The sequence below is a fragment of the Thunnus thynnus genome, chromosome 11, assembly GCF_963924715.1.
Source record: "Thunnus thynnus chromosome 11, fThuThy2.1, whole genome shotgun sequence".
Classification (NCBI taxonomy): Eukaryota; Metazoa; Chordata; class Actinopteri; order Scombriformes; family Scombridae; genus Thunnus; species Thunnus thynnus.
In genome coordinates, this window is record NC_089527.1 from 31,173,612 (window position 1) to 31,187,228 (window position 13,617).

At 39.4% G+C, this 13,617-nt stretch overlaps 1 protein-coding gene and 3 non-coding genes across 5 annotated transcripts; 3 read left to right on the forward strand and 1 right to left on the reverse strand.

Annotated features, from left to right (window-relative positions):
• Positions 1-237: 237 nt before the first annotated feature.
• dhrs12 (dehydrogenase/reductase (SDR family) member 12) lies at positions 238-6,539 on the reverse strand. Of its 2 annotated transcripts, XM_067604459.1 has the most exons (11): positions 6,370-6,539; positions 5,994-6,035; positions 4,996-5,129; positions 4,344-4,426; positions 2,759-2,851; positions 2,564-2,645; positions 2,397-2,458; positions 2,157-2,261; positions 1,973-2,063; positions 1,362-1,499; positions 238-682 (listed from the first exon to the last, which is right to left on the reverse strand). In XM_067604459.1, coding segments are annotated over exons 1-11 (945 nt in total). In that variant the 5' UTR covers positions 6,372-6,539; the 3' UTR covers positions 238-569. The 2 variants fall into 2 exon arrangements, with proteins under 2 accessions (XP_067460560.1, XP_067460559.1); XM_067604458.1 differs by lacking the exon at positions 6,370-6,539 and having other exon boundaries at positions 5,994-6,180.
• Positions 6,397-6,505, forward strand: trnal-caa (transfer RNA leucine (anticodon CAA)). The gene is made up of 2 exons: positions 6,397-6,434; positions 6,460-6,505. It is a non-coding gene; the product is annotated as a tRNA-Leu (tRNA).
• Positions 6,540-7,513: 974 nt separating the features above from the next.
• On the forward strand, positions 7,514-7,623 carry trnal-caa (transfer RNA leucine (anticodon CAA)). The gene is made up of 2 exons: positions 7,514-7,551; positions 7,578-7,623. It is a non-coding gene; the product is annotated as a tRNA-Leu (tRNA).
• Positions 7,624-8,322: 699 nt separating this feature from the next.
• On the forward strand, positions 8,323-8,441 carry LOC137193317 (5S ribosomal RNA). The gene has a single exon (XR_010930748.1). It is a non-coding gene; the product is annotated as a 5S ribosomal RNA (ribosomal RNA).
• The last annotated feature ends 5,176 nt before the right edge of the window (positions 8,442-13,617 follow it).

A 13,617-nucleotide genomic window follows, 5' to 3' on the forward strand; every position in this document is an offset into this window, starting at 1 on the left:
TTAAAACAATTTGTTATAGTTAAGCATCCATTAACACTAAGTTAGTAACTGAATTTAGCCCAAAATGTTCTAAACTGGCAGCCAAATGTCCTTTAGTTCCAAAACTGCCAAAACAAAACTACTTCATACCATTTTTACTGACAATTGGTGCAAACAACCTGCTCTGACTACACACAAAATAGTTGTTTATGGCTGGGTAGCAGAAGACACAAACCGTACACTTTGTGACAAAAGACAGACATTTATCACAAGTGTTTAATGAAATTAATACATTTTACAGAAATTAATATACAAAGTTGCATCGTGTGTTATATTTATATTGAAGCCCACTTTTGATTGACCTCGCTGATAAAAGCACTATACAATATTCTTCTTTCCTGAAAACAATTTTACCACACTTCAAGGTTGTTCTAAAATAAAGCCTGTTTTCTTTGGGGTAATCAGTCAAAAATGTAAAAAAAAAAAAAAAAAAAAAAAAGTCCTGTACAAAAACACAAAAGCAAGATTATGTAAACATTAATAACAATTAGTGAGGAGTGCCTGGTGTGAAAAAGACATTAGCAAAAACATCAAGGTTTGAACTTGAGGGTGAACTCCTCCAGTGCTGCCAGGAGCTTCTCTTCCTCCTGAGGTGTGGACCTGGAGGAGGCCAAAGGTAGATGTGTCGCCACTGCTTTGCGATCTGGAAGGAATTTTATGGAAATGTATGAGACAGCAGGAGACACTGCACCACAAAAAAATGTGATATGCATGATGCAGACATTCAGGGAGTTGCTTACAGGATCAATTGAAATTTAAAAAGTGTCTTAGTATCATAAAAGCTCCTACTGAATCACATCACACTCAGTCTCCTCCTTTTATTGGAGGCCTTCATTTGGTTCAGTGGTTTGATATGAGCTCCTGAATTATGTTAATGTCTTCTGACACACCCCAAGAGAGAATGTCAAGTCTTCATCAGGAACAAAGTCCCCAAATTAACACACTCTTACAAACATTGCTGTCTCTAGGGTTGTGGTTCTATAGTAATTTTATGAAAATGAATCCACTATCTGCCAAGTGAATCTGAATCAGTTCAAACAAAACATTTTAAGCATCAGGTTACAAATGACTTACGTGCTATGCAACCCTAATATTTGAAGATGCATTCATTACTTCATTAAAATATTTTTACTACTTGGGGCCAGTGGAAAAACACACAACACAGACTTCACCTCATAAAGTTGCAATGTAATGTAAAGTAATAGCGACCGTTATTATTGTACCGTGAATTACGCTTTGACATCCACCTCTATTATCAAAAGGGAGACAAGCGAACAAGCTTCATTAAGTACTAAGAAGAGAAAACGAGCTCCGTTTCTCACCCTGGAAGAAGAGTCCGCTCGGCTGCTTGCTGGCGGCCGGAGACACAGCGAGCCACACCACGGTGTCGGCCCCCATCACATCTGTCCGCAGCCTGGACTGCATCTTAGCGTGGAAGGAAGGCATGGAGGACTGGACGGCTACAGAGAGGGAAAACAAGACTGCAGATTACAGAAGCAACATCTTTCTGTCACATGTAGGTGTCAATCAGGGAGTATTAAGAGATTTACTGTTAGTTCCTGCTTCTCAAATGTCAGAATTTGCTACTTTTCTCTGTTTCACATAATTGTAAATCGAACATCTTTGGGTTCTGGACCATTGGTTGGACAAAACAAGCAATTTGAAGACGTCCCTTTAGGTTCTGGAAAGTTGTGATGGCCATTTTTTTCTGACATTTGTTAGACTTAATGATTGATTTAAGAAAAATAGACAGTCAAAGGATTAATCTTTTATAAAAAATGCTTGTTTGTTGCAGCCCAAAAACAGTCACATTTCACTGTGTGGCCTTAAACCTCAGTTAAACCACATGTGTAGCTACAACTGAACTGGTTTAGACTGCGGTTGAACTCTTGAAGACACAGCAGTCAGATTTAAGAGACCATGTTTTGTTTACCTGGTGTGTCCGCCCAGCCGGGGTGCATGGAGGAGAAGTGAATGTCTTTGTGCTGAGAAGCCCATCTCTCTGTCAGAATCACTTGCTGTCTCTGTCAGAATGAAAACACACAGAGCACATGAACAAACATTGGTACATGCCACAATAGTTTCTCCGCAGCTCTCGGATGCACAGGAGTTGTTACTTTGTTCTGAGCGTAGGCCATGGTGCCGTCAAACGTCCCCTTCTCAAACTGGAGGTCATCTACGTTCAGCTTCTGCGTGAGCATGCCGCCTGACGACACGGTGACCTGCGGAGGAGACGCAGGCAGATATTCATTTGTACTTTTAAGAAAGCGCAAGATTCACATGCACAGTGTGAGTCAGCCTGTAAAACCAGAGATGTGACAGTAAAAAACATGGTCTTCAGTCAAAATTCTACCCACCACTCTCGGGTCTTCAGCCTTCTTCAGAGCAGGTATCAGAGCTGTGGTGAGGATGTATGTACCTGGGTTTGTAGAAAAGCTAATAAGTTAATATTTCTCAAAAAAAAAGAATGGCTACAGAAATTCAGGTATGTAATTCGAATGAGTATCAAAAAACTTTTCCTTACCGAGTGTATTTGTTGCAAAGTTCTTCTCTAAACCCTCCTCAGTTAACTCTCTCTGGTTGACCATACAGCCTGCATTGTTGATCTGGTGAAAATGACAAGTGATGCAATTACAATACAACACAGTGTGTTTGTGTGTGTGTGTGTGTGTGTGTGTGTGTGTGACAGATGAACCAACATATACCCACAGCCACCTACCAGCACATGTACAGTGTTGCTTTGTGAGAAGCTCTGGGCGAATTCCCACACCTGTCTCGCACTGGACATGTCAACCACATGGATGTGGACGTTCTGGGAATAAACAGAATACAAACATAAATACTGTCAGAGCTCTGTCCATTAACACTGACATTTTATTTTCTGTTGAAAGAAAAGAAGATAAAAGAGGTCTCAGTGATGAAGACACTTGTGGGACGTTCTGTGAATTTAAACTCATTTTCTGTTGCATAAATTGTAACAAGTAATATGCAATTTATTAGACTTTGACCTGTTGCTACATCAAATGCAAATCCGATTGCGACAGAGGGGGTCTCAGTTCTCCTGTTGGGTCAGATTGACGTTTATGCTCAAACTGATTTGTACTTTAGGCTGCAACAAATTATTACTATGCATTTTTGTAAATGAAAAATTGAAAAATGGCCGTCACAAGTTCAAAAAACAGGAAAAAAGCAGCAAATCCTCATGTTTGAGAAACAGGAAACAGACAATGTTTGGCATTTTTTGCTTGATGACCAATTATTTTAATTACAAATTCTTACATTTAAAACAAAATTTTGAACTGTCTGTCAGTCCACTAATTGTTGAATTGTTTCAGCATTAAATAATATTCAAAAGGCACGGAAGCATCATTAAAAAATGTTGTTTTGTTGTTTGTTATTTTTTAATGATTCTAGCCCACTGAAATAAAGGCCTTTTATTTTTCAAACCTACCTTGAGTACCTGGACCTGGATTTTTTATACCATTTTTTTGGTTTTCTCTCTATTAAATAATATGTTTTCAGAGTTAAAGTTAGTGTACTCAACACCATTACATTATTACATATAACAAAATCAATGAAATATTTTTCCCGTCTGTCTTTGTTCGGACTATCCTGATATTTATCTTTAACTTTTTTGGCTCATGCAGGATAATTGTACTATTTCTGACTTGAAATAAAGATTAGACAAGAGGAATCAGACCAGTAAGTAGAGACACCACGAGTGAATAAAGCAAAAAATGATCTTTAACTCTGTCAGAATTAAACATCATTTCACTCAGTGACCAGAAAAACATAAACGTTGCCCCTGCAGAGAATCATTTTCAAATAACCAATCCCAATGAACTCAAAACTTATTTTCAGTAAAGCAATTTCTTTTCACATATCTGCCAACATATACGGTGCAATGATAGCAGTAATACCTAACAGTCGGTCTCCATTTCAATCTGAATTAAAAGTTGGTCATTTACAGTCATTCTATAATGACATTTATAGAGGGTTGGACTCAACAGAAAGTCTTTTAAATTTACTGCCACACTCCCCATCTGGCTTATGTCATTGTCTTACAAAAGCTCTGTTTTTCTCATCCACACTAAAATGTGCTGCCAGCATTTGAAGATTTATCTGCTCTGACTTATCTACTTTATTAAAGCCTGTTCAGTGGTGCTTGAGGGCCAAAACAGAAAGAAAAAGATGTTTTTGTAAGTGTGAGCCCTCTTGTGGACATACTGTTAGACCCTCCATTCACATAAGGAAAGTCACAGTGGAAAGCAGATAGATAGACAGACACGCAATCGATGTCTCACCTCATTTTTACTCCGTTCTACAATTTCATCTTTGGCTGCTTCTGCTCGCCCCTTGTTTCGACACACCATGTGAACAGTTCCCCCTGCAAATAAAAACATGTCATTGGACACACCTGCAGTGACTTGGATCACAGTCAGAATCAGGCTATATTGTTGATGTGTCAATCAGTCAATCAAACTTACAGGAATCTGACAAAGTAATAGGACTAATAACACAGTAGGAATATAAACAGTGAAACAATGGGAGACTCGTTCACACAAGAGAGTAAAACGTAGCAATATAAAATAAATTAGATATGAAAGCGGTTAGTAGATAAATGACAAAAACAATCAAAAAAGAAAAGTATAGAGCGATTTTAACAATTCAAATAATAGCTATAAAATCTTCTATTCAAAAATCAGGCCAGAAATGTTACATCTATTAACACTTTCAGCTACTCTCAGATCCTCAGGATATGCATAACACACATGACACATAATATACCATGGAAACAAATGTATGTCTTGTGGTTCTTTATAAACAAGGAGAATAACTTCAATCCATCCAAAACCAACAGTCACTCCCTCTGTCATCACTGTATTGTCTCCCACAAGCAGAGAAGAAAAAGAAAAATGCAGAACTGTCTGCTGCTGATGACACTCTAACACTCACCTCTGTTAGCTATTTCCTGCGCTGTGGCTTTCCCTATCCCGCTGTTGGCACCTGTTATCACGAAGGACCTCCCACTCAGGTTCACATCCAGGTCTGCTGGAGCAAAATGCTTCGCTGCAGCTTCATAGCCGCACCTGATAGGAGCAAAGTGCAGTATAGTAAGTACGTATTGGCACCAATATCACCACACCTTCTGGTCTGCTTTCTGTTAGTTTACATGTGTTCCTATTTCTGTGTCTGTGTTTTAGTACTTCTGATGAGATGATCCTAAGTCCATTTGGGTTCCTTAATCTCACCAGCACCTTTCATGTCTTATGTATTTCATTCTTACTGTGCAAATAAAAAATAAATCTGTTTATAAGACTGTGTGAACCTGAAAGCTGTTTAGGCCATAATTTAGTGACAGTCTATGATTGAGTCATCTTACATGTAGATATATTTTATTTATTAGAAGCATATTTTACTCTGTGAGGAAAAATTATCACAGATTACTTGCAGGCAACATTTAGTGATAGTATCATATCACCATTACCTAGCGTTTCACAAGTATTTCATTCAAAAAAAGCTAGTACCTCCTCAAGACTAAAAATCTCATCAGTGAAGAGATAAAATGGCAAAATCAAGCAAAAATGACTCCAGCTTCTCAGAGGGGACTTTTAACCCCTGCTCTGTTTTGAATCTGTGGATTTGGACTGTTGGTCGGTTAAAGTGAGTTCTGGGAAAGTGTAAGAGGCGGTTTACTATTGTTTAATATCTTATAGACTATAGTTACAGCCCTTATACTGAGTATTGTGTAACTACTGCTAATTACCACTACCTGTAACATACATAGGGCCATATACCAGCAACATACTATCACTTACAAAACAACATATGTGACTAAAGCTTGAGAATCCTGTCTGAAGGGAGGTACCAACTAAGGAGGATTAGGTAAAACATAAAAACTACTAGACTTTACAATAGAAGCTCTCAGTAGAAATGATAATTTCTCCACTTACTTTGTATATTCTTGGAGTCCTTTCACAAACCAAACGGCATTCCTGTAAATAGACATTTTTAACAAAAAAAGCACCTTCTCGGCTTGCCTGAAGAGGTTATCCTATTGAACGCAGTGTAACATGTTTCATAAGAGAGACCAGTGGTGGTTATGTAGTAAGGTAAGCGGGGAGTCACGTGTATGACCACCGGAAGTAGCTACATTTTAATAACATTGTAGCGCCCCTGGTGGACTATGTTTATCATCGTGGACACGAATAAATAACACAGTAAACCACTCTTTGCTTTTAACTTATGATTTTAGTTTGGGAAAAACATATCAAAAAACGAAAAAAGAAAAATGACATCTAACATTGATCAAGTAGTCAGTATTAATACATTTGTTTCGGCGGGAAACTCGCAGTTGTCAGGATGGCCGAGTGGTCTAAGGCGCCAGACTCAAGGTTACTCCTTCCTGTGAAACGGGACTTCTGGTCTCCGAATGGAGGCGTGGGTTCGAATCCCACTTCTGACAATAACCTTTTGCAACCGTGTAGATTAAGTATAACACCCACTGACACACAAAATAATAATTAATGTGATTTGAATATATTGTGAATCTTCTAATGACCAGTTATTTATCTCCAACTTATCCATCCATCTGTCTATCTAGCTATCTATCTGTCTATCTATCTATGTATCTTTCTGTGTGTGTGTGTATGTGTGTGTGTATTTTCTGAACATCTATCACAATATTACAACATTAGATATTACATCAATATAGATAGAAGATAGTAAATGGCTGGTCTGCTTTGTGGAACCAATTCATTGACCTGTGGATTCAGTTCTATACTGCAAAAAAAGTGATGTTTCGTCGCCTCCTCAGGGACATTTTATCAGCCTACCCATTGTGAGCAGAACTCTGACTACAAACACTTGCATTTCCAAAGCCCTGTGTGCACCAATGGAGCAGCATCGCCCTCTGTTGATGACATTTGAGAAGAAAAAGCTTACAGCACCTAGTATTCCCACGCGTTCTCCAATCCAAGTACTAAGCAGGCCCGACCCTGCTTATTTTCCGAAAGGAGAGGAAGAGGAGATCGGGCGTGTTCAGGGTGGTATGGCCGTAAACGGTTAGAAAACAGTAGACAGCCTATTCAAAGATCCTTCTACATATTGTGTTGGGACTTCATGTGTCTGTCCTTTTTCTTCTTCATAAAGGACTGTGATGGTGAATCGATCTTATGACCAAGTAACGTTAACTGGCCAGAATTTGATATTATTAGATGCGGCTAAACTAAACGGGCAGAGTCGTCTGAAACACGTTAAACATTAATTTTAAAATAGTCTACTTTATCGCTTAAAGTGTGACTAGAGAACTCACATTCAACCTAAACGTCCTACGTTTAAATAAGGCTGTATCTCATTTTATATCGTAAAAACTTTTTTGTTATCTTGTTACGTACAGTCATCATGAAGCGGGGAGCGGTGACATTGGTTAGCAGTAATCAAACAGCGTTCTCGCTATCAGCAGAGCACAGTTGTCAGGATGGCCGAGCGGTCTAAGGCGCCAGACTCAAGGTGACAAACCTTCCGAAGAACGGGACTTCTGGTCTCCGAATGGAGGCGTGGGTTCGAATCCCACTTCTGACAACAACTTTTCTCTGTTTACGAACTATTCCTTGGAGTCATGAAGGGCCAATATAAGAGATCCCCAAACCATTTGTTCATGTTGTATTTTTTCTTGGCACATTGAAACACTGTGGATGTAACGGGACTTTTTGGCAGTGACAGTGAACATTAGTAGCTAAAAAGGACTTAAAGGTAAGAAGCAAAGCAGATGTATGAACTGACCTATATTAACGACTAAGGAATGAAAACATATATTTATCGGGTTCATTACAAATCACATACAAAGAATTTGGAAAAAAACAAAACCAAAACCCAGAACACCAGAAAACAAAGAAAAAAGTCCACCAACAATTGTGTAGATTTGTGATATTCCGTATCACAGCAGTAGACACGGTATATTATGAATATGTTTTCATGTAAAATGCTGTATTTTGCAGAATAAATTGAATGGAGCATTGTGTACAAATAATTCTAATGCGATCACATAGGGATAGAGTAAATATAGCAGAGATAAGAAGTATTTCAAGGCATTGTATAGGGATGATGAGGAATAATATAGAAGGCAGATTGAATATGGCTGATAGTATGACTCTATCCGTCATATATGACGTGTGTGTTTTCCACACTGAATGGCAGTGGATGATCTTTATCTGTATGACAGCGACGAATAGGAAGAGCCTGCGCACATCTTTAAATAGGCTGTTTGCTGCCTCTTTTCTCGCTTACGGCCATACCACCCTGAACACGCCCGATCTCGTCTGATCTCGGAAGCTAAGCAGGGTCGGGCCTGGTTAGTACTTGGATGGGAGACCGCCTGGGAATACCAGGTGCTGTAAGCTTTTTCTTCTCATCTGTCATCAACGGAGGGCGCTGCTGCTCCAGTAGTGCTCACAGGTGTCTGGGAAAGAGAGCTGCACTTTCTTATTTCTTTCAGACAGACTGTGGAAGAAGAAAAAGGACTAATTCGAGGCAGATTACATATTTTGCACAATAAATTGAACGGAGCATTGTGCACAAATAATTCTAATGCCAACACATAGGGATGGAGTAAAAATAGCAGAGATTACAAGTATTTCAAGGCATTGTATAGGGATGATGAGGAATAATATAGAAGGCAGATTACATATGGCTGATAGTATGACTCCATCCGTCGTATATGACATGTGTCTTTTCCACACTGAATGGCAGTGGATGACAGTGGGATCTTTATGTGTATGACAGCGACTAATAGGAGGAGCCTGTGTGTTTACTGAAATGTGTGTGAAATGTGTCTGTCAGCCAGATGAATGGTAATGAAAGGCAAGTGAGCGGTAAGTGAATTTTGAAAGAATTTTGTTATGTTTACTGTTTTGCTCTCAAAAAGTGTGTGATTGCATGGAGTTTGTGTCTACACACATGTGCACTGTGATAATAATAAAAAAGGCTCAGTTATCGCTGCCAGAGCAGCAGTGTATTCTCTGTGCAGCCTGTTACCTGTTTAACAAACACCTGCACATGAATAAAAACCTGCATTCTGTATTTATACTGTGCACTGTGTCCTACTCAGAGGCACAGGAGCCATTTCTACTGGCAGAATGCGTTTGTATTATTTATCAATTATTTGAGTCTATTTCTTTTGTGGCTATGATTAAATCAATATTTTAGAGCTGGTTAATACAACAGTTCTCAATATAGGAAGGCTATTACTTAATGCTGTGATGACCTAATGACAATACAGGCTGAATATGAACATGACTGTTGAAACTGTAGAAGTAATCACATCCCTCCTTACATATTGTAGGCTACTTAATTTGCAGTGAGAAGTTGTTTCCTTTACATTTTCCTGGAGTAGGCAAAGTTACAGACTACAATGCCAACACACACACACACACACACCTAGCAGGCCACAGGCCCATTCTGCCTTTTACACACACATGCGCACACATGCCTCCTGGTAACTTTCTAGGTAACGTTATTGGCACATTAACTCACTTTTTTCCATCGTGCCACTGCTCCTCTCATTACGGTTATGGGTTTGGCTGCAACAATAATTATGAATAAACACTATGAAAAGTCACCTTTTACAATTTGAGACAAACGGACAATATATCCTAACGTTACTTTGCCACCTGACATGCCTGGTGAACAAGCAAGCTAGCTTCCAAATTACATAACATTAGGCTAACGTTATTAACGTTAAATATTTTCCCAAAGTTAGGAGGTCTGCGTTAACTTAACTCAATTCATAAGTTCAACTTTCCACATCCACCCCAGTTTGTTTACATTTACAAAGGAGTTAAAAGTAGTGTCATCACTTGAGGAAATAGCCAGCTGGAGTGAAAAGGGGGATCGAGAGGGATAAAATCAGTGTCATGATGCTGTCAATTTGCGGTCTCTTGAAATGACATTACGAATTTGTCAATTATGATCATCCCCGCTTGATATTTGGATGAAGGCTGGGGGAATGAATCCGGTGCTATGATTGGTCAAACTCTTCTTCTTCTATTGCATTTCGGCAGGCTACAAGCTGCTGCCTCTTGCTGTTAGACTTGAGTACTGCACGTGCACAATTGAGCCATGGATGTATGAATTGAGCTCACAGGCGTCACCAGCTTTTTGCGTACTTTAGAGTGACAAATCGTACCAGCGTACTTTGATGTCAAAATGCCCACCTGCTACGCAAAATGCACACAGGTTGGCAGGTCTGCACAGTGTGTGAGTGAAAATCATTAGTAGCCATTTGTCTTTGCCTTGGTTGTTTCACTGTCTGACTCCCCCCTCCCTCCCTCTTTGACCTGGTTAAAGTGTGTCACACCTTTAACCACAGTGTGTTTATCTGTTGGAGAAGATCAGGCAAGTACTCTCAGCTTTGGCCAAATCTTATCAATACGTTCCTGCTCAATCTGCATAAAAAGAGAAAAGATATAAATATCAAGTGCTGTTAAAGAGTGCTGCTAGTATCCCTAAAGCAGAGGTGGGTCCCAACCTCTGGATCCTCAGAAGGGGTCAGGAGATGAATCAAACTGGTGGCAGAAAATGTCTGGGCAGGACATTAATAAAAAACATAGTCTGCCACACAAAATTAGCTATTTTTCAGACTTTTTCTCTCATTCGTATTGTTGTACTTCTTAAGGCAACTTGCCTCTTCAAAACAAGTCTGAGAAAGAAATTCAGTCTCTTTGATTGAAGAGCTACCAAACAAAAACACACTGCCTCTAGAGGCTTCAGTGTTCATTACAGCCACAATATGAACAAACAATATTCTGATGATTTTTCATTGCAAGTAATGGAGCTAAAAATATAAAGTTGACCAGAGGGTGGTGCTAGAAGAGAGGTCATGGAGTCATTAAATCTAGAGTGTTAGATTGACAGAGAACAGATTTATGGTCAAGTTTAGGGCAAAAACTGCTGTCTTTAAGCCCAGTCTGTGATTGCCTGACCTTTCCCAGCTCGTTGCAAATCCGCTGGTTAAACTCTTTGCCCTCCAGACACAGGAAGTCATCTCCAGGTTGCAGGATGCCACATTTGGAGGCAATGACACGGGCAGTGATGATGTTGTCTCCGGTCACCATGTGGACAGTGACCCTGGCCCGCTGGCACTTTCTGATGGCTTCTGGTACCTGATAAGAACAGAAGAAAAAACAGGTAGATAGTGAATAACATATGTAAAAACTGACAAAAACTGATGGCAGCAGCTTCACACGCAGCAGGAGTTCAGTTTGGACGTTTTAATGGACAGAAAGTCCATCTTTGTGTTGATGGAAGTTAATAAACAGCTTCATCTTGTGGTGAAATCTATGGAGGTATGTTGTAGCTGTTTATATTCTAGAAAGTAACATTGCTGCTGAAATGTTGGCTCTTGGGGGTTTAATGTTGCCTGTGAGACATCTGTAGGATTAGTGGACTGTTCTTGGTAGCTGTGAGATGCTGCATTCAGCCCGATGGCTGTCAAGATATTCTTAAACATATTTTTAAAAGCTTGCCCTAATTGAAAGGACTGTTTTTATCAAGTGTCTAAGAATTGTGCTGAAAGTTACATTGACTGTCAGCAGAGTCACATGTCTAAGTTGCCACAGTCCCAGCTGTAAAGTTGAAATAATGTCTTGTAGTTTTCTGACACATGGTTTGATTTATTACCCTTGTGCGAAAATCTGAAATGCAGGAAACAGCTAAAATTTTATGTGTATAAAAAGATAATAAAGGTGATCAACTCATGGCTATGATCAATTTTATATATGTAAAAATATGATCTCATGTCAGTTCTGTCCAGTCACATCGTTTTAAAACCTGTAACAGTGCAGCATCTTGCATGTAATACACATTACTGCTCAGGCAGTGATGATGTCACAGGCCCTCTGTGGGCTGCAGTTTGTTTTTCCAGATTAACTTCACTCTGCACATTATCTCAGGAGCTGTATCAGCACTGTGACACTGTCACAAGGCAAGTTTATTAGCATATGGTCTCTTTTGTAATCAATCACTAGGTCGGTAAAAACTATTCATTTTTCAATAAGCCTCACGTCCTTATGGTATGTTTGTTTGTCAGTTGTTTGTGTTGCTTTGTATGTACTTTGTTGTTGAGTTTTTTTTGCTGTAATGTATGCATATGTATTGTGGAGTTTTGTGTTTTGTACTTAAATGTATGTGTATATATTGTTGAGTCTTGTGCAGTTTCATACTGTATGTATTTTACTGTTGAGTTTTATATATTTTAAAAGCCCATCTAGGGACGGCATTGCAAACTAGCTTAGGCTATAAATGCTGTGTTAAGTTTATGGTATATACTTGTCCCTATACAAATAAACATTAAATAAATCAAGCATTCTCAAAACATCTCTTCTCTCACAAAATGTCCCTGCAGCCCCTGAATATCAGCACCGATCAGAGTCAGATGGATATCCTTTGAGAAGCTTGATAAATACAGGTCATGATTACCAGGTGGATTGCTGTCAGCCCTTAATTCATTTCACACATTTAGGAGTTGATGTTACATGTAGAAACATTTACGTAAACGAGTCTTAAAATAAAAATGGACCACAGTGTTTGACGGAGCTCCTTCTCAGATGTTCTATGATTAACTGGGGCAGTTAGAGGGAGACAACCTGCAGCTGTGTTGTACTGTGATTGGCTGGGAAGTCTCTGTAGGCAAGGCAGATGGTTCTCAGGCCCTCTGACGCCATAGACTTGATCACGTTCTTCACCAAAATGTCTCTGTCCTGAGGTTTGAAGGCTCTGGCCTCACCGCTGGCTGTCAGGATCTTACTGCACCTGGAACCACATGACAGGGTCATGTAATCATCATCTGACTGAGCACAGAGATGTGTAATCAGCAGCAGTAAACCTACTTCCCAAGCAGGATCTCAGAGGCCCTTTTGCTGAACATTCAGTAGCTGCCGTCGTGGTTCTTCAGCACAGTGCTCATGGACTTCCTTACTGAGTTAAAGGTGTACACCTTGAACAGTTTCTCCTCGGGGATCTTGTTGTGGACAGTCTGGTAGTCTTTATGCAGGTCAAGGGTGAGTCCTAGTAAGGCACGTTCAGTCTTGTTTCCCACCTGGCGAGGCAACCCGCCCTCCTTCTCTGGAGGCTGAAGGAAGCAGAAGGTGTGGGAATTAAACTCACAACTGCAGCAACACAGCAGCTGTGAGACAACTTTCAACAAATAAAACAACAAAACAAAACAAGTGACATTAGTTTAGTGTTTAAAGTAAAGGTTCACATTTTTTCTAATCTATCTTAATACAATAATCACATGTCCATATATACACGCTGACACAGTTTTTACTTTAGTCACTGTAATCATTCTTCCTGTCCGTATGGGCTGTGAAGAGATTCAATGCATGAGATGGAGAACAAAGTTCACTTCCATCATTCTGTAAAAAATGTATTCTAAAGTTAATATGAGGCTTTAGTAAGATGAGTTAGACAAATAAAGATGGTATGTTGCAGTCTTTACAGAATTTCACAACCATAAAAACAAAGACAATGTCTTTTTAATGCAGGTCTGTTTTCAGTCTGAACACCTGCTGAGAATAC

Coding starts and splice junctions, on each gene's coding strand:
- dhrs12 (XM_067604458.1), bottom strand. CDS start 6,049: ATGTCTATTTACAGGAATGCCGTTTGGTTTGTGAAAGGACTCCAAGAA. Junction 5,130..5,993: donor GGACTCCAAGAATATACAAA/GTAAGTGGAGAA, acceptor TGCTCCTATCAG/GTGCGGCTATGAAGCTGCAG. Junction 2,852..4,343: donor TAGAACGGAGTAAAAATGAG/GTGAGACATCGA, acceptor GTTTATTCCCAG/AACGTCCACATCCATGTGGT.